Source organism: Podarcis pityusensis (genome assembly GCF_964106645.2).
Source record: "Podarcis pityusensis genome assembly, chromosome: 16".
NCBI lineage: Eukaryota > Metazoa > Chordata > Lepidosauria > Squamata > Lacertidae > Podarcis > Podarcis pityusensis.
This window is the reverse complement of record NC_138041.1, coordinates 31,354,361-31,374,850: the sequence shown is the minus strand read 5'-3', so window position 1 is coordinate 31,374,850 and position 20,490 is coordinate 31,354,361. Positions and strand designations below refer to the sequence as shown.

At 45.9% G+C, this 20,490-nt stretch overlaps 1 protein-coding gene across 2 annotated transcripts in view; it reads right to left on the bottom strand.

Moving 5' to 3' along the window:
* Positions 1-36: 36 nt before the first annotated feature.
* Positions 37-20,490, bottom strand: part of ZDHHC8 (zDHHC palmitoyltransferase 8) — a 128,930-nt gene continuing 108,476 nt past the window's right edge. Inside the window, exons 6-11 of one of the 2 annotated variants that reach the window (XM_080985142.1) lie at positions 20,146-20,237; positions 19,018-19,150; positions 17,600-17,705; positions 14,424-14,533; positions 10,067-11,106; positions 37-248 (exon numbers count right to left, since the gene is read on the bottom strand). In XM_080985142.1, coding sequence (XP_080841268.1) covers positions 242-248; positions 10,067-11,106; positions 14,424-14,533; positions 17,600-17,705; positions 19,018-19,150; positions 20,146-20,237 — 1,488 coding nt within the window. In that variant the 3' untranslated portion in view covers positions 37-241. Of the gene's footprint in view, positions 249-5,176; positions 7,030-10,066; positions 11,107-14,423; positions 14,534-17,599; positions 17,706-19,017; positions 19,151-20,145; positions 20,238-20,490 lie in introns of those variants that run through there. The other variant, XM_080985141.1, reaches the window with a different exon arrangement.

Sequence of the window (20,490 nt, the reverse complement as noted above, 5' to 3'; positions counted from 1 at the left end):
TACTGAAGCCAAAACCACAATAAATCTTGTTGCACCTTAAATGCTAACACATTTATTAGGATACAGACTTTCTTGACCCTGAGAACCCTCTTCATTGAATTCACAATGCATCTGATGAGATTAGTCTGCAAGCTCATACACAACTGCATTGTCCCATTGAACTCAATGGGCTTGCAGGGGTCAGCAAACTTTTTCAGCAGGGGGCCGGTCCACTGTCCCTCAGACCTTGTGGGGGGCCGGACTATATTCTGAAAAGAAAAAAAATATGAACGAATTCTTATGCCCCACAAATAACCCAGAGATGCATTTTAAATAAAAGCACACATTCTACTCATGTAAAAACATGCTGCTTCCCGGACCATCTGCGGGCCGGATTGAGAAAGCGATCGGGCCAGATCAAGCCCCCGGGCCTTAGTTTGCCTACCAATGGGCTTGCTTCTCTTACTTCTGAGTAGGCATGCGTAGGATTGCAGTTATTTTAGGAACAGAACAGAATACAAACAATGAACAGATAACAAAAGCAGCTTACCAAAAAGGGAAAACAAAACAGTAGAATAATACCTCCATTAAAACAACAGTCAACAGACAACAGTACTAAAACTCCAGGAAAGACCCACACTATAATGTATTAAATTACTAAATGCTAATCACTAATTAAATTCTAGCTTGAATGAAAATATTTTACCATCCATCGAAAGGCACAGAAGGAGCCTAACAAATTTGCCCCAAAAGGACTTTCTTCATTGTGGTGCCAGCACAGAAAAGGCTCTGTATCTCATGCCCTGCAATCCCTGCCAGATCTCACATCTGGACAACATTGTAGAGATTCAGGGCCTGTAAGGCTGATTACAAAGCCTGAGCAGATTCACACAAAAGCAGGTACTGTAGCTTCTGAGATAATCCAGTCCTAAACCATTTAGGGTTTCAAAGGCCAATTATCACCACGTTAAATTGAGCCTGGAAACAAACAGATTACCAAAGCAGATGAAGTAAAATTGGAATTATATGCCCTAATAATCTCCAAGCACCAGTTAATCTTCTTTTGCAGTGGGCCCTGGGGCCATGAATGCTTCTAACACAATGTATTTGTCACAACATAAGGTGCCACAAGACTTTCCACTGTTGTTACTGTAGGTGCAAAACTATCCCAGAGAATTGGGAAGGGAGAAATTTCTTGCTGATGTCATGGAAAGCCAGCCAATCAGCATCATGAACAGCCAGCCAGCTTTGGCTGCAGACTTTCAGAATTATTATGTTTCAGAGTTTTGCCCTGGAGACAAGGAGTCTTTACGGTTGGACTGAATACTGTAAAAGGATTCCCAGGCTAGTCACATTGCTTCTTAAACATTACATTTGTCTTTCCCCTAAAATCATGGAGTTTGCTTATTATGCAAAGGATCAGGTGCTAGGTTGCCAGTGCCAGCGAAAGGGAAGACCTCACCCCCTTGCCTGCTGTGACATTGTAGTCTAATTACACACATCCTGTCTTCAAACCGTAAGCATTATTAATACTGGTGCTCCAATATCCCGAGGCAGCCCTCTGCACACCACTGTTGCTTTTCACTGCCCCATTTTAAAACTGCAACAATTTGAACCACCTCACCAGCGCAGTGCAAAGCCACAGCTTGTATCCAATGGTAAACCCCACTCAGAGCAGACCCACTGAAATTAATGGACATAGCTAACTCATTGTCTATGGGACGCGGGTGGCGCTGTGGGTTAAACCACAGAGCCTAGGACTTGCCGATCAGAAGGTCGGCGGTTCAAATCCCCGCAACGGGGTGAGCTCCTGTTGCTGGGTCCCTGCTCCTGCCAACCTAGCAGTTCGAAAGCACGTCAAAGTGCAAGTAGATAAATAGGTACCACTCCAGCGGGAAGGTAAACGGCGTTTCCGTGCGCTGCTCTGGTTCATCAGAAGCGGCTTAGTCATGCTGGCCACATGACCCGGAAACTGTACGCCGGTTCCCTCGGCCAATAAAGCGAGATGAGCACCGCAACCCCAGAGTCGGCCACGACTGGACCTAATGGTCAGGGGTCCCTTTACCTTTACCTAACTCATTGTCTAACTTCCATGTGCTGTTCTATGAGTCTGATCAGCTGAAACACTTGGACCAAGTTCATGCTCTGGTACTAAATTAGCTCCATATATTTTGTTGGCACATATACCCATGTGAAGTCTGCAGGCATGAGCCTTCCAGCCCCAGGCTGTGATCCTGTGCGCAGTTACAGGAAGCAAGGGCAGGCTCACACAAGTCTCCAGAACCATACATGCACTCAGGCGGCAGATCTGTGCATGCACAGCCACTCACACATACATACCACATACATGATGGAACATGTGATGCAGCTGTACACCTGTACATTCCTCCATCTGCACCTCCCCAGTTTTCTATGATTCCTCCACCCTTATTCTCTCAGAAGGCAGGACCAGAGGATGCCACACATTTTGGTGCGCACTGAGTAGATTGTATTCATTTTGCTAGACCTTGCGCTGTTTCCAAATTGGAGATGGCACAAAACTGCCCACATGTTCTGTTGAAATTTCGCTCGGAAGTTCGTCATTCCGGTAATAAATATCCTTGCACCTTTCTGTGAACATAAGAATGATGCTTCTGGGTCTCAAAATTGTAGTTTGACAAATGGCCTCCACTGCGCCGACCCTTTAGCAAAACCCCAGGCAGACGGAACCACAGGGCTAGTTGGCTTCAGAAGACGAAGACTAATGACAAAACAAATAAACAAACCCACAGGTGCCATGAAACATTTCCTGATCCAGAATGCTCATAGAGCGATGTGCTTATCCAGGTGCAAAATCCTGTACCATTCCCATGAAACTTTTTTTTTTGGGGGGGGGGGTTGTCTGCAGTTTAGACTTAGAACCTTTGCAGCCTTTTTTGTTTCCTCTTTAGAATCTTTTAGCAGTCCCCCGCTCCCCTTATCTAAGAAACCAAAACAGTTGGGAGAATAATGAAACAAGGATGAGAGAAGAAAACTTAAAAAGGCACTGACGGTTCAAACCAGACATGGTGTTGAATACACCTTTGCATCTGATCTGCAGGTTTAGTCAAATGCAAAATCCATCAGTTGGAGGCTGGGGGCAGAATATGACGCATTTATAATGGGAGTAAGAGAAGAGCGGAGGGGGGAATTCAACTTCCTCTTGCGATGTGGCCATCCTGGGGAGAAAACCTTCTTAGGAACTCCTTATACTGAGTCAGATCATTGGCTCATCTAACTCAGTATTGTCTATACTGACTGGTCACAGCATTACAGGGTCATAAACAGGGCTCTGTCGCAGTCCTACCCAAAGATGCAGGGGTCTGAACCTGATCTTTTGCATGCAGAGCATATGTTCCACCACTGAAGTATGGCCCTCCCCAGCATGCATTGACTTGGGGAGGAAATCCCACCATTGATATCAATGGTAACTTTCCTTCCAATGCAAACGTCACCTCCAGATTAAGGATTTTCCTCTGGTGGCAGCAGAGGAGGAAAGGATTACTGTATTTTTCGCCCTATAGGACGCACTTTTTCCCCTCCAAAAATGGAGGGGAAATATGTGTGCGTCCTATGGGGCGAATGCAGGCTTTCACTGAAGCCTGGAGAGCGAGAGGGGTCGGTGCGCACCAATCCCTCTCGCTCTCCAGGCTTCAGGAAGCTCTGTGCAGCCCTCGGGAGCCTGGCGCGAAGTCGCGCCGGTCTCCCGAGGGTTGCGCAGAGCTGTCTGCATTCCGAAGCCTGGGGCACGCTGAAGAGCGCGCCCAGGCTTCACGCAGCTCTCCGCAAGCCTTGGGAGACCGGCGTGACTTCCCGCCAGGCTCCCTAGGCTTGCGGATAGCAGGCTGTTCTCGGGGCTGGGGTTGGGGGAAGCTCGGGCTTCCCCTGTGCCAGCCCCACGCCTGGGGGGGAAATATTTTTTCCCCTTTATTCCCCCCCCCAAAAAGTAGGTGCGTCCTATGGGGCGAAAAATACGGTAACTTCACCACTCCCCGCCTACGTGGATCCCATTCGTTATCAGTAGTTGACCGGAAGGACCGGAAGCATGCCCCAGAGAAGGATCCATGCCTCTTCTATCAAAACCACCCTGCAGAGAGGAAGCCAGCTGTGGCTGTCACCAGCTGTGTGAATTTGCAGGGTGCCAGTGCCGGCTGAAGGGCTCTCGACTGAGACGGCCTAAATATGCTAAAACAAAACACTCAAGTTTTTGAAAGCAGAGCTGTTTTGAGTGTCAGCTGGACGTGACTTGGCTGCATGGTCCGCTGAAGTTGTGTGTGTTTATATTTATTGCCATGTTTAGTTAATTTGATGTGCGTGATTATATGCAGCAATGCAGGGAGGGGGCAAGAATAAGATCAGGATTGTTGGCGCTGCAGTGAGATCCTAGTTTAGTGGTAGAGGCAGTCCCAGAATCAATTCCAGGCACCTGCAGCTTGAAAAAGATTTGGGTGGAAGGATCAGCCAATGGGCGAGACTCTTTACTTGAGACCCTTGGTGGGCCGCTGACAGTAAGGGCAGATAATACTAGATGAACAAATACAAGGCATAAGGCATCTTTCCGTCTTCTGCTGAGGAAACAGGGGCTAACTTTTCCACTCAATGGCTGTTGGTCCATTAGGGCGAATGGGGTACTGCCCCACCAACCTCAGTCTGCCCTCAGCCAATCCCTACTTGCCTCCCTCCTTACTTACAGCCAATCCAGAGGTTGCACCGACTGTCACCTTCCTCTGCCCTAGTCTAACTGTTGCCCTTGTAAAACACAGTAGGGAGGAGGATAGGGACTAAATAGAATAAGTTGGCTCTGCTTGTCATTTGCTCTGGCGCCACCTACTGTTGGCCTCCCTGCCTTCTACCCTACCAGTTCGACTGGCACCTGACATCACTGTTTCAGCTATTATTTGGAGACTCCCTTGCCTCGTAGCTGGTGGTTGTGCTGCAAGGGAAAACCTCCAGGTTTCCCTGCACAGAACAAATACAAACTTAATGGAGGCCATTTTTAATTAGTAAATAAAACAGGATTTACCTCCTCCCTACTCAGCACTGTAGTCATGATCTCATTCAGGTCTCCTGCAAATGGTCTCTGTTGTCACCTCTCATTTATACACCTGGATGTAGAGGTTAAACTTTTTAAAATTCTTACCCCTTCACTTAGGGACACTTATAAAAGAAATCATTTGAATAATAAAAAAGAAAGGTTTAAGGCAATCACGTTAAGCATCAGGTCCCTAAATGCAATGCTTTTACAACTTGCTTTTCTCCAAAAACGTGCAAATCCAATAGTGTCTGTGATTGACAACTCTGGGGTGGCAGGAGAAGAAACACTTTCTAATTCAGAGAACGAACATCTTGAATCTTTGTAAACAAGACGCTTGAGGATTTTCTTTTGTCTCCAGATTCGCATTCATGTGAGCTCTAGCCATTGTGAGCACCAGCACTGGAATATACCTGACTTGTCTCTAAATATTTAGCGTTCACTGATCATCAGGCAAGCAATAAAATTTATCTCCTACAGGCACGTGCCCGGCTGACAATCACACACTATCAGTTACGCACGCAATCATGTGCGTGCACACACACACACACACACAGCAAATTTCAACAGATCATATAATACCTTGCATTGAGAGTATACACACTGCACCTGTGCAAGACAACACACTGTATTACAGCCCATCTCCAGTAGCACAAAAAGAGGAGGAAGATGGCTGTTTACATTAATAGGTTACCATCTGAATATTTGATTCTCTCTCTCTCTCTTGAGCAAGACAGGCTTTTTTCTTTTTTTAAAAAAACCTACCTAAAATTGTCCAAGGAAGAATGGAAGTTCCTTACTTGTTTAACGGTTCTAGGACATGGACAGATGCAGTTGTTGACACAGAATCTCCTACACGACCACAAATGGCAATAGGGTAACTAAAAAACTGCTCCTTTCCTTATTTTGCCCATATAGACCAGTCTCCAAGACGGTTGCTGCATGACTATTGGGAACCCACTGGCCTCCTTCAGTTGAAGAGGGATACAATCAACATCACTTGGGAGTTCTTCCTCATGTGTTTGCTCACCAATGCAGAGATCCATACATGGTCACTCGTGCGCAGGACCTTCAATGTACGTGTGAGCTTCCCCATTCATTCCAATGGAAGAAGCAGATCTGTCCTCATGAACATGAGGACAGGCACAAGGAATCTGCATTCTCCCCGGAAATGAACCAGAAACCATTGTAGGCAAGGAACAAGCCAACCCTGCTGATTGGGGCAACGGTCTGCTACATACTCAACTTCTCCAAACAGTTGAACAGTTTGATCACTTGTAGGCCAAACCCACTACCCAAATATATAAAACCCTTGTTGGGCCCAGCTGCTCCTTCATATTCTTTTCCGTCAACCCTGGAGAGTTTAAGAGAAAACACTAAGCCCACATGAAATTGTTTTTAGACTACAGCACGACAATGTCCACATGACAAGGTTTGGTGGACAGAGACAAACGCACAATAGCTTTCCCATTCTCTTCCACACACAAAAAACCCAAAAAAACCCTCTGAATTGTGGTGCCATATGTCAGTAGATGTTAAATTAGTTCCCAATTGTCTGTTCAGGATAGTTTCCAATGAGCTGTACAAAGTCTGATTCCTTCAAGAATAAGGCTGCAGCTGGTTTTTGGCCAGGAAAAAAAAAAGATTGTGTGTATGTATTTTTTTTTTAATAAAAACAACACAAAATAATACAGAAAGGTCACCATCAGCTGCTGCTCCTACTTTTCATCTTGTTGGCATTATTGTGTGACTCTTCACAGTGCACCTAGCTTCACGGCCGGGTTTGCGGATGGCTCTTTATATTACGAATTTCTTTTTATACTGAAATTTCGTAGGTTGTTCCACCCACTCCAGACACTTTCTTAACATTTGAGTGTCTAGCAGGACTCATGGGGGGCCCCTGAGAGCTAGACGTTGAACCTAGTCGACACTCTACTCTGGAAATTCCTTTTGGCTGTCCATTAATTTTACTGTGAGGTGTCTTCAACTGGATGTCTTCCCTGTGTTGGAAGAAAGACAATGGGATTGGGAGTTAGTAGACAGAAAGCAACAGCAGCCAAAGCTCAACATAAACTTCCAAGAGGTTGTTTATGCTCTGGTTCTGCAAAGAACAGCCAAGAGAACACATTCGCAAGAGCCACTTGCTTAGCAGACAGAAAGACCTAATATGAACCATCAGCGGCGTAGCGTGGGTTGTCAGCACCCGGGGCAAGGCAAGTAATTTGCGCCCCCTAACCCCTAACCTGCCGCTGCTGCCAGCTTCTTCTTGCTGCTGCCTGGTCTGGTCTGGTGTGGTTCTCTCCCGCGCTCAGCGCTGCGCTGGGCGGCCGCTGCACTGTCCCTCCCCCAGATAGTCCCTCGCTCTCTCTCCACACCGCACGCCTGGCACCCACCCCCTCCACAGTGGGCGGCGACCCAGCGGCTCGGATCGGATTCGCACACTGCAGTGAGAGAGAGTGAGTGAGCCAGGTAGGGGCAGAGAGCTGCGAGTGCGAGCGCGCCCCCCCAGATGTTGCGCCCGGTGCGGCCGGCCCCCCCTGCACCCCCCACGCTACGCCACTGTGAACCATTGTTGGAGTGTAGTCACTGAGTTTTGTTTAGGAAGACAGCTTTTTTCCCTATGGCATTGGATGGGGAATCTGTAGCCCGCTAGATGCCGGACTACAACTCCCATCATCCCTGAACATTGGCCATGCTGGCTGGGGATGATGGGAGGTGCAGTACGACGACGTCTGGAGGGCCACAAGTTCTCCATCTTTGTGATATGGAATTAGCTCAGAAGAAAATGGTTCCATGTGTTTATGGTGAACAAAAACATGCTGTGTACAGGACGGATTGGCTGAAATATCACTAACCCACATACCCAAAGCAGTCTTTACTCAACGCTTTTAAAAAAAATCTGGTTTAAGAAGAGAGTGAAGTATGGGCATACATTTAATTTAACAGATATGTGCCATTTTATTTATTTTTCAACATTGGGCAGCTCAGTTGAAGCATGGCAAAAGGCAGTGTCTAATGAACTGCAACTTGATTCGCTGACTGATCTAATAATAACTTCTGTGATAGTTGCGCAGCCTGCATTCGCTCCATAAGACGCACACACATTTCCCCTTACTTTTTAGGAGAGAAAAAGTGAGTCTTATAGAGCAAAAAATACAGTAGCTGTGGGATCCCAGAGCAGGTAATCTTCATAAAACGGGGAGGGGGAGGGAAGGAAGGGCAATAAAAGATCAGGCTAAGTTCAAATTGAAAGCCAGGTGCAATAGCTCTGTCTTACAGGCCCTGTGGAAGGAAGTTAAATCCTGCAGGGCCCTGGTCTCATTTAGCTGTCAAAGATGGTGGGGAAGCTGGGCTTCAGCTTCAGGAGAAACACACAAACATACCAAGTCCTGTCACTGTAATTTCTGAATGTTATCTGCCTGACCTCCAAGGAGCTCAAGAAGACATACATGAGGTTGTCCCACTTTATCCTCACAATAGCCCTGAGAGGTAGGTCAGCCCATGACCCAATGCCACCTAGTAATATTCATGGCTCAGTAAGTATTTCAACCCATGATTGCCTTCTCCACGTCCAGTAAGACAGGCGCTAACATACTACTTGAGAATGAAATGCTTCAGAAATGCCAGGTCCACCCCTTACAAGTGTGAGGAAAGGAGGATTTCATACACTTATCAGGAAAACCTAAATGTTATTCTACTCCAATGCAAACATGGCAAAATGCAGTTATTGTTGTTGTTTTAAAAAAATTGCACGTTCCCACACATCATTCAAATGAAACTGCTACATTCCCCAGGAACTATCCCAGGAATTGTCCTTCCAATTTTAAAACGAGCTGCTGCCTGTACCACATATCTTTAGGCAAAGAAATCCCAACACATTAGCTCATAAAGGGTTAGCATTAGGTCCAGCAGATATCCTCGATCCAGGTTGCAATATATTTATAACGGGTGGGTGATTTTTTTAAAATAAAAAAACCCACTGTATCTGTTTTTAATTCATATTGTGAGCTGCCTTAGGTCCTGAACTAGGAGAAAGGAAGAACAATTAATTAATTAATAATTAGTTAATTAATGGTTAACACTGCAATCCTATATGCAGCACCTCTACGCAGACATCAGGAGTGCCACAGGTGGTGTCTTAACCCTGGTTTCACCAGCAATCCAGACACAGAGAGTCAGAGGCACCAGCTAAAGAGTTCAGGGCTGTGAGGTGACTGCTGGAGATCAGAAATCTACTGTGCTTGAGGCTGTCAGACAGGAGATCCCAGAAGAACCTCTCAGAATAGCAGGGCCCGTAGGATCAGAGCCTGGAGCCAGATGCCTCCCCCTGCATGCCGCTGGGCCAGCAATGCAAGGAGGGCACCAGGAGGGAGGCTATGGAACAGAGAAGTGCCCGTCTCCAGATCACATGATTGGCCCTTGAAAGCTATGGCATTCCCCAGCAGGGGGCAGAGCCTGGGAACAGCATTTCCCAAGGCTTCAGCCTGATCCCCAACCCTTGTTGGAGCACGTTGCTCACTTGGAGCTATCCATGGTCCTGCAACTTCAGATGAGTCCTGCCTCTTTCTCCATGGGATGTTACAAAAGGCCCTTAATTATTGCTCAGTGCCTTCCTTAGAAGCTTCAGAGGCTTGAGAATTTATTTATTTTCATTAAAAAGGGGGGGGGGACTTCTGCTTTTAAAATCTACCCAACTACAGAAACAGCTTGAAAAAGGTGGACAAAGATTTAATCATTTAGTTATTTCTGTACTCCTTTTTTCAATATGTTTCTATAGTTGGCTAGATTTTAAGAATCTCTCTCTCTCTCTCTCTCTCTCTCTGTGTGTGTGTGTGTGTGAGAGAGAGAGAGAGAGAGAGATGTCAAGCTCAAGGAGTTTTGCTTTTTTTATATATACTCTGAGAGGCACTGAGCTATAATAACAAGTCTTTCATCAGTGAGCACCAAAGCACTCTTTGTTCGTTTGAAGTGCTTCTTCCCCTTTTTTCTTGCATGCCTGCTGTCAACAACAACAGTGATATGAAAGCTTATCCGTACCTTGGAGTCCCCATAGGCTGTGCCTCTGTTATCTCCATGGTGTTAACGAAGGAGACAGCTTTAGGGCCTCCATAAGAGGGCGACCTGGGAATCCCCCCGGGGGATGATGGGACTTGGTGGCTGGGTGACTTATAGGAGCCATTGCTCATCCTGCCCTGCAGTGCCTGATGGGCCTGGACATTGTTATTGGCTAGGTCAGCTTGGAGGGAAGGAGTGGAAGTCCTTGACGTTCTGGTCATCGCACTTGAGAGCGAAGAAACGGATGCCTGCAGCACAGGATTCCTCACGCTAAAGCTGTTGCCGCTCATCAGGTTGTCCCTAGAGCCATACCTCATGACTATGCTACGGGGGTCTTCTGACAGCATGCTGACTTGCTGAAGGCTATAGGAGCTAGGGGTGTCGTACACACCAGAGTCTGCAAACACCGAGTCTGGGTGAGAGAGGAGGAGTTTCTCCCTCTCTTCCATTTCTTTCCTCTCCTGAATGGATGCCATGATTGTTTTCGATAGGTTGTCGTAGCGCACTGGCGAGGGGTCACGTGGGTGCAGGGCCGAGCTGCCCAGCACAGGGCTGAAGCTCTGCGGGGGCACGCGCTGAAGCTCCCTGCCCCGCAGGTGGCACATTTTGGCAGACAGATACGGTGAGTGGTACCCAACGGAGCCCACGGCGGAATGAGCTATGCACCTCCTTCCTGAGGGGGACATGGGGTTGAGCAAGCTGTCGTACGACAAGCTCCCATTCCTGTTTGAGAGGGAGTTGGGGGAAAAGATGCTTTTGTAAGGTGTGGAGGTGGCCCCTTCTGACTTCATGGGATGCAGGGGCATTTTGTCTGTTCCTCCTCTCCTGCTGGCAGATTTCAGGCTCAAAGACCTCGAGTTGACAGCAAAGGAATCTATCTGCAGCGGGGACGACTGGTAAGTCTTGTGAAGGGAACTCTTCCGGTAGTTGGGGATATCTAGGCTGGGCTCTGACTGGTAATCGAGGCTGCTGTCATTCTCCTCCATCACAGATCCTGGCTTGTGTCCTTCCTGAATGGAGATCTGATGGAAAAGTAAATATGAAGAGGGAGGTCAGGAGCAGTAAAATGTTGACGGTTGTTCCCACATCTCAAGCTATGACAGATCTCTTTTGCCATCAATGTACAGTTCTCTTAAACTCAACTTCTGAGTAAAGGTTTTGTAGCAGGGATGATGGGTTCATGACCCTCTAGATCACCCTTTCTCAACCTGTGGGTCCCCAGATGTTGTTGAACTACAACTTCCATCACCCCTAGCTAGCAAGGCCAGAGCTCAAGGGTGATGGGAGTTGTAGTCTAACAACATCTGGGGACCCAAAGGTTGAGAACTGCTGCTCTAGATATTGCTAGCCTCCCATCATCCTTGACCATTGGCCATGGTAACTGATTGATGGATTGATGGAATTTCTATGCTGCTTTTCATTCAAATAAATCCCAAAGCGGCCGACAAACTATAAATAGCAGTAACATAACAAGAGCACCACAAATTAAGCATAAATCATATAAAATAATTTAAAAATACCAATGAAACAATTACAATCTATAAAACCCTGTTAGCAAAGCAGGAACTAAAAAATAAGATCAACGTCATAATTGTAGCAAAGGTCAATATTATACAGGCAGAGCCCTGTTTAATCGCATTCAATATACACACGACTGTGCATACACGCATTGCGCCGGAAGTGACCCTAAAACGTCATAAAGACATCACTGAAACATCACTAAAAGGGCAGAATGGAGGCGGGGCGTTTGATGGCTTTTTCAATGGATTTCAATTATACACAATTTCACTGGTGTGTGCAGTGCCTTGGAATGTAGCCCCCGAACAAATGGGGGGCTGCCTGTATGATTAACAAATCAATACGGCATTTATGATCTATAGCAGCAACTGAAAAAATAAGCTGAGCACTGTTAAGTTCATACATACACACTCCACACTCCACACGACTCAAAGACTCATAACCTTTCACTCTATTCCATTCATTAAAATGCACATCAAATACACCTAATGCCCATTGTTAAGTCCTTGGTGGAGATGGTGGGGCCCTCAGGCGTGCTGGGGCCAAAGGGATTTGAAGTCCCAAAACCTGTTTCCCAATCTCTGTTTGAGTGCATAGGCTGCTGAATTTATCTAACCTCTCTAAGAACATAAGAGCAGCCCTGCTGGATCAGGCCAAAGCTCCCCTGCCCACCCCCTCAGTCCAGCATCCTAGTCTCACAATGGCCCACTAGATGCCTGTGAGAAGCAGGACCAGAGTCAAACAAGAAGCCCTCCCCACTTGTAAACTGCATCATTTCTCCTGTTTTGTGGGGGTAGATAAGAACATAAGAGCCAACTAGATTAGGCCAATGGCCCATCTGGTCCAGCATCCTGTGCTCGCAAGTGGCCAATCAGATGCCTGTGACAGACACAGAAGTAGGACCTAAGCTCAACAGCACTCTGCCCACGAACAAGCGGTATTCAGAGGCATACTGCCTCCAACAGCAGAGGTGGAATATGGCCATCATGCTGAATAAAGGTAAAGGGACCCCTGACCATTAGGTCCAGTCGCCGCTGACTCTGTGGTTGCGGCGCTCATCTCGCTTTATTGGCCGAGGGAGCCGGCGTACAGCTTCCGGATCATGTGGCCAGCATGACTAAGCCGCTTCTGGCGAACCAGAGCAGTGCACGGAAACGCCGTTTACCTTCCCGCTGGAGCAGTACCTATTTATCTACTTGCACTTTGATGTGCTTTCAAACTGCTAGGTTGGCAGGAGCAGGGACCCAGCAATGGGAGCCCACCCCGTCGTGGGGATTCGAACCGCCGACCTTCTGATCAGCAAGTCCTAGGCTCTGTGGTTTAACCCACAGCGCCACCCGCGTCCCTTGTATCATGCTGAATATTCTGTGCTAAAAGCTGCAATTCTGTGCTTGCTTGCTTTTCTTGCCTAGGACCGCGATATACAGAAAGTTGTAAGAACCCAAAAAGAGCCTTGTTGGACTTGACAAACGTTCAGCATCCTGCTTCTGTGGCATATGAGCATGGAAGCTCCACATAGTATTCATAATCCTGCATTTTACCAAGATTCGGCTCGATCTATTCAGTTCCAGGCTACAAGTTCAGCACTAGCCGAAGCACACATAAAGCAATAGCGGAGGGAAGCAGCAAGCCATTTGTCAAGATAATAAGCTGAAGCGGTTGAGATAATAAGCTTTTCAGCCAAGGCTAACTCAGTGCTGTAATCTTGCACTGCAAGGCTCCCTTTCAAAAGCTCTCCCTCCATCAGCCAGCAGACAAGTCCCCTTAGAGAGACTGATGAGTCACCACACTGAACTCCAATCCCCCCAAAAACAAAAGCCCTGCATGTTTCTTAAAACCAAAGTTCTCGCTCGGTGTCTCTGCCTCAGTTTTAAAGTTAAAAAGGACGGAGGGATTGCTTTATGCGAGGAGAAGAAACTTCAGCTCATAGAGAGTAAAAAATAAAATGGCACGCACTGTAGCTAATTGGGAGGGACAGAAAGGTCCACTTCTGAATTTCCCCCTCTGGTTCTTCTTGCTAGAAAATGTAATAAAGACCATCTTGGCTGTGAGACCTGCAAGACTTGCTCCCTCCCTTGCTGGCCTGGGAGGGCAGAGCCCAGATTGACTCCAGCTGCAAAATCTGAGGCTGCTGAAGAGAACAGAGATAATCTTGGCCGTCTCTTAGTGCAGACCCAGGTCATCGAGCTGGGGCTGCCAAGTCATCGCCTGCCATGAACCACCATTGGCAAGATTAGCAGCAACAGCAGCAGATATGTATTTTGCTTAAGAAAATATTTTATTCTCTTGCTAATTATACTGTTTTAAATGTGCATTTTATACTTGACTTCTTTTAATTAAGTTTTCTTTTGAAATGTAAATATATATATATATTGTTAACTTTACTGCGTTAAATGTGCATTCTGTCCTTGACCTCCTTTTCTAATGTTTCATTTGGAATTTTTTGAAGATAATATTTTAGTTCCCTTTTAATTATGTTGCTTGGAATGTATACTTTATATTTTACTTTATTCTGTAATGTTTTATGCTGGATTGTTTGATTTGATGAATTAATGTAGTTTGTAAACTGCTTTGAGATCTCCCATCCTTAAAAATATAAAGTAATACAGAAGTGAAATGAATGATAAAAATTTTCTGAGGTTCAAATTTGTTCTTCATGCAGTTTTTTTCCTGCATAATTGCTGGTTTTGGAAAGACATTTTTATTATTTTACTAGAATGTAATCCTGTGCTTCTTGACCTGGTAGTAAACACCACCATATTCAAAAGGGTCGTATTCCCAGTTAAGTGTCCATAAGACTGCAAACTATTGATAGGCTTACCTGTTCAGATGCTCCGTGGTAGTGCACTTTGGGATCGTTGCTGAAAGCTGGACGATACTTGTACATTGCAGGTGTGGGAGGGCTCATCAGTTTGGGTGAAAGGCTGCTCTCTGGTTGTGGGGAAGAGGAAAGAAAACTCACTTACTCTCTTTCTTTCCACTAAGTCACGTTCTCTGGCTTCAACCCGCCCCCCTTTGGCTTTCTTCAGTTTTGATATATAAACAGACACCATATATTATTCCACAAGGTATAGTGTCTTTTAGTATTCAGTGCCACTCAAGTTTAAAAGCCAGAACAGAGGCCCTATTTTGAAGCAGAGGATCAGCAGCCTCCTCACTCCAGGACCTACAAGGCCAGAAGACATGGCTTTACGTGGCTCCTAGGCTCCTGACGTGGACAGCTTCCCTCCCACTAATGGAGTCCTCAGCGCCAACATGCCATAGGAGCTAGTACCTGCAGCTTCAAGTAATGCCCCTTTAAATCCTATCCTCAAAGGGAGAGGGGTTAACAGCAGGTCCAGACCAGTCAGCCTTCATAAGGCCTTAGCATGCTGCTGAGACAACAGCTCTCCCTGGGTGAGCTCCAGCCAGCCCTTGCCATAGTGATCTGTCCAGGGTCCTGAAAGACTGTGCTTTGCTTGCCTGCTGCAATCCTTTGTAACCTATCTTGACTCTGCCCTGGACAATAGGATTCTGCTCTTCTAGTAAGTTCCACCACTTCAACCCAGCTTCACCCGGGAACCTCAAGGCAAGCTAGGACAGTCACAGATAAGACAAAAATTTGTTCATGTGCAAGCATATGAAATAAGCACATGTGTAGTATCACTGGATAAACAAGGTGTCCCCTGGATAATTTACACTGAGCATACGAAACCGCCCCTGAGCTACAGCCCCTTCGTGTTACAATGTGCAAAAGCATTTGGAGGTGGTGATAAAATGTTTGGCAGAGACTGGCATAGATGGAACAGAGCAGGTGAAGCAGGCAAGAGTCTTTGGTTGCCATTGACTGATTTGTTTGGCTCTTCAGAGGGACAATGCAGTCAAAAAAGTCATAAAATGAGGAGAAGGGGTGTCTAGGAAATGAATCAGGGGCTTGAGGAAAGTTAGGGAAAGCTGTGAAAACAGACTACATTCTGTGATTCAATTTATACCCTACTTTTCTACAGACAGACACCCAAGACACCCAACTACCTTCATAAAGAGAAAATACCAGGACAAAAAAACCAAATATATCAGCATTGGGAGACACCAAGCAACCAAGACCAAAGGAGAACATGGCTCCCCCTTTACCTTTTATTATTTGTACAAGCAAAGAAGTCATTTTGGCTGGTCTAGTTTTGCCATACAGGGATTTGGATGATGTTGGCGTAGGGATAGCTACAATTAAAGATCCCTGTTTCTCTTTGCATCTTGTTACTCTATAAAGGAAAGAGGGGGTGGCCCAGAGGAACGGCAAAGGGATATCGGAGAACACCAGCTGGAGAACTATAAACTGCAGAGATGCAGGGTGGCGTGCAACTAAGTTCTACACAGAGTAGACCTGAAAATTTAGTGAGCCTTTGTTGCAGTGATTTATGCCAGCAGGTCTGCTCTGAGTAAAAATTAGCTGAATACCACCTGCAGAATCACATCTTGTTTTGAACAGTGTAGGTTGCTAGCTCTTATATAAAATACATAGGATGCTGCCTTTTACCAAGCAAGAAAACGGGTCCATCTTGCTTCATGCTGTCTACACTGCCTGGCAGTGACTCCACACAGGTCTTTCCAAACCTTCCCTGTAACAGGTAAAGGTAAAGGGACCCCTGACCATTAGGTCCAGTCGCAGCTGACTCTGGTTGCAGCACTCATCTCGCTTTATTTAGCTGGCGTACAGCTTCTGGGTCACGTGGCCAGCATGACTAAGCCGCTTCTGGCGAACCAGAGCAGTGCACGGAAACGGCATTTACCTTCCCACCGGAGTGGTACCTATTTATCTACTTGCACTTTGACGTGCTTTCGAACTGCTAGGTTGGCAGGAGCAGGGACCGAGTAATGGGAGCTCACCCCGTCGTGGGGATTCGAACCGCCGACCTTCTGATCGGCAAGTCCTAGGCTCTGTGGTTTAACCCACAGCGCCACCCACGTCCTTCCCTGTAGATAGTGGCAACTGAACTTGGGACCATTTGCTGACAAAGCACGTGCTCTTCCACTGAGAGGTGGCCCTTCCCTGTAAAGTGGGGGGTGGCTAACCTGGGCCCCCCAGATGTTGGACTCTAACTCACTTCAGCATTGATGTCCATGAGCATGGTCAGCGGTCAGGGATAATGAAAGCTGGGAGTCTACCAACATCTGGACGGCTACAGGCTAGTTAGATGTGGGTCTAACGCTGCAAGTGGTGGGTTCCCCCCCATATTATAACATCTCTCTGAAGCTCTCTTATACCAAGTCAGACCATTGATTGAGCGAGCCCAGTCTACTCCTAATGGCAGTAGCTCTCTAAGGCTTCAGGTGGATAAAGGTGTTTCTCACCACCTGCTATGAGTGTCAGCTTTGAGCTGAGCTCAACGACTGGGCTCAACCTCTTCAACCCCGACTGGGACAAGTGAGCTGGGAAAGCACTTCCAGAGACCTTCCGCTGCAGGGAAGCAGGTCTAAGTGCAATGGACTCTCAACTTTGAGCTGTGAGTACCAAACTCAGTGCCAAAGCAGAGGATGAACTACATGGACGACGGCTCCGAAGCATAACTTCTTTATTCTTTTACAGCTACTGCAAACTAAAAATGAACTAGAAACTAACGGAGGCTACTGGACTGCATGAGTGTTACAGTTGCCTAAGCAGTCATCTTATCTCTACATAGATAACACTCAGACTCCCATAGAGTCAGGCTGGAGCGGAAGAAGCGATGAGCAGATTCCGCCCCTCCTTTCTGAAAACATTGTCAGAAGATGCTTGCAATGGGAGAGGTGAAATATCCACAATGAGATCTTTTTAACCAGAGAGGTTTGAGATTAAACCTAGGACCTTGTGCACACGAGACATGTGCTTGGCTATGTCCCCTCTGCCAGCTGCACAGAGTTTTCTGGATCACAGCTACCAACTCAACCTATGTTCACAGTCTAGCAGAAAGGAAGTTTCAAGAGACCAAAGATATTTTCCCTGGTTTTAAAAGTACAAAGCATAAAACAGGGCACTGTTACCTTCGCTGCTCCCCAGCTCACTGTACTTGCTGGAATCTCCTTTGGGGGGTAGAGGAGGCTGAATATCCATGGTTTTATCTTCCAGCCCTTCCAGGCTAACTTTAGACTGAAAATAACCACAAAGCAAATGAGGTCTTTCCATACCATACCAGAGAGTGCGGCATAGAAGTCGCGCAATCTCTTCAAGCAAGGAGGTTGATTCCGACCATGCCATTTTGCAGGAATCTGGCAATGTTTTGAATTACTTCTCCAAATTGTCAGGGTGCAAATGAAAACACTTAAGTCAGTCTCAAGAGCTAATGCCTGGATTTCTCCTAGATTTGGTTCGCAAGTGCATGGAGCCCCCAGAATACATATCCCTGAATTACGAGGCTGTGTAACACATTACTGGTTTAAAATGCAGCTAGATGGTTTTTCTTCTCAATTCAGAGCAAAACTGGTTTGTGTCCGGGGTGTGTGTGTGTATGTGTGGACACCAGCATGCAGCATTTCATAAGAAACAGCAAGATAGATACAGGGTAGATACAGATTCTTTTCAAACTTGCAGTGGAGTTCACTGGATGCAGAATTAACAGGAGTACATACACAGTCCTCGAATCTTTTGATCACATTTCCATCTGTTTTCCTACTAGCTTTGAGAGGTAGCAACGTGCTTAGTAAACAAACTAATGAATGAGATTATATATTTATGCATCACACACACACACACAAGCATTTTTACTTCAAGTAATTAGCCTGAAATTATTATTTCCCTCCGACTGCATTTCTAGTACCTGTTAGAATTCCAGCTCAATCCATAAACAAGCATTCAAAATAAAACTCAGTCTTTAAAACACTCTGATTGCAAATACAATTAAAGGGTCAGGTCCAAACTATTTATTTTATTTTGGGTTGCATCCAGCTAAATTCCATTCCGTTTAACTTAATGGTCCTGAATGAACCATGTCTATCAGTTTCAAGTGTCTAGCATTGCAGTGGTACCTTGGTTGTTGAACAGCTTGGCTCCTGAACAAATCAGCTCCCAAACACCGCAAACCCAGAAGTAAGTGTTCCGGTTTGCAAACGTTTTTTGGAACTCAAACTTCCGACGCGGCTTCCAATTGGGTGCAGGAAGCTCCTGCAGCCAATTGGAAGCTGCCCCTTGGTTTTCGAACAGTCCCAGGAGTCGAATGGACTCCCAGAACGGATTAAGTTTGACAGCCAAGATACCACTGTATTTTACTTATCACCATGAGGTCCCAGGGCAGGTTACAACCATATAGAATTATAGAATAACAAACAGAACAATGGTAGAACAAGGAAAACAATCCATCACTCGTGCCCTATTATTGCATCATTGACATGTTGCAGAATATACCTGCCCCAAGCTGCCACCAATCTGGAGAGACCCCAAATCTGTGATGCCATGAATACTTTACCTTGCTCCGATTGAGATTGGCTTGGATGCCATTGTCGCTTATCTTCACTGTGATCTGTCGCTCAGTTAAGTCTGGTCTCAGGAACGGTGGTTTCACACTTACGGGCTGTTTCTTCTTTGGCTCAACAATGTACCTGAGAAAGTATGTAAGCAATTCTTCTTTGAAGACAAAGTCTTCTTGGCATGCATCGGCTTCCCCCAACCTGGTGCCCACATCCAGAAGCTTTGGACTACAACTCTCATCAGATTCTGCCTTAACAGATCTGTTTACGGGCTTTAGATAATTCATTACGTCTGTGAACTTTAAACCGCTTAGGGTTTTATAACAATCAAGCAGCATCGAAATGTTGTGAAATAAATACGTTGGAAATTGGAGAAAATCATTCCAAAGGAGTGAAAAAAGTATATGGATTTTTGTTGATTAATCTATTAAATCTGCTAACGTTGGAAACTGGAGGAAAAAACAAGGGGGAAGGGGGAAAGGACATGGTTTTAGTTGATTAATCCATTAAATCTGCATACACTGGGAATTGGAGAAAATGCAATCATTCCAAAGGAGAAAAAAGTATATGGTTTTTTTGTTGATCTATTAAATCTGCTTACAATTGAAATTGGCGGTGGCGGGGGGGGGCACTCATTTTGAAGGAAGAAAGTATATGGTTTTAGTTGATTAATCCATTAAAACTGAATACAATGGAAATTGGAGAAAAAGCAATCATTCTAAAGAGGGGGTAAAGTATATAGGATATAATTTTTGTTTTTAGATTATGATGCCTGCCATGAGAAAGCCATCATTATTGGAGAGGCATTCTCTCCTGCCTCTTCTAAGATGACATCTCCGGTGAAACATGCAGGATTAAATTTATTTAATACAAGTATATTTTAAGAAAACCTTAAGGTTGTTAGCACCATCTTAGAAGAGGCACCACCTCCTACGTGAGAGAAGAGAGGGGAAACCTTTTCTGAGCCACTGATATGTACCCTCCACCCACCACATGTGAATAAGTCAAGGAGGTAGATTTGAAACAGGCTGTCCAGGCCCAAAGCTGACTTTTGCACACACTAAACACAGTGGGGATTCACCCTTGGTCAGTAGCTAGAGTTTCATATGTCTCTCCTCCTAGCTTACCTGGGTGCCAGAGGGCTGCAGAGAACGTGTTCCACATTACCGCAGCATCCTCGAGTGAAAGGATTTACTCCCCCACGGAACTTACCCGTCACCTGGAATTATAACATTCAGGGCACTTTGAACAGGTACGTGAAGCATCAGTTAACCCTTTAGAAACCAACAACACATTGATCACCTGTGCCCCATATCGTAAGACCTTAAGAAGGATCCTGCTTGCTCAGACCAGAGATCCATCTAACACAGCGTTCTCTTTCGAGCAATAGCCAACTTGGTGCTTCCACAAATTCTATGTGCCAGAAAAGACTGGCCTTCCCCAAACTGGTTCCCCTTAGATCAGGCATGGCC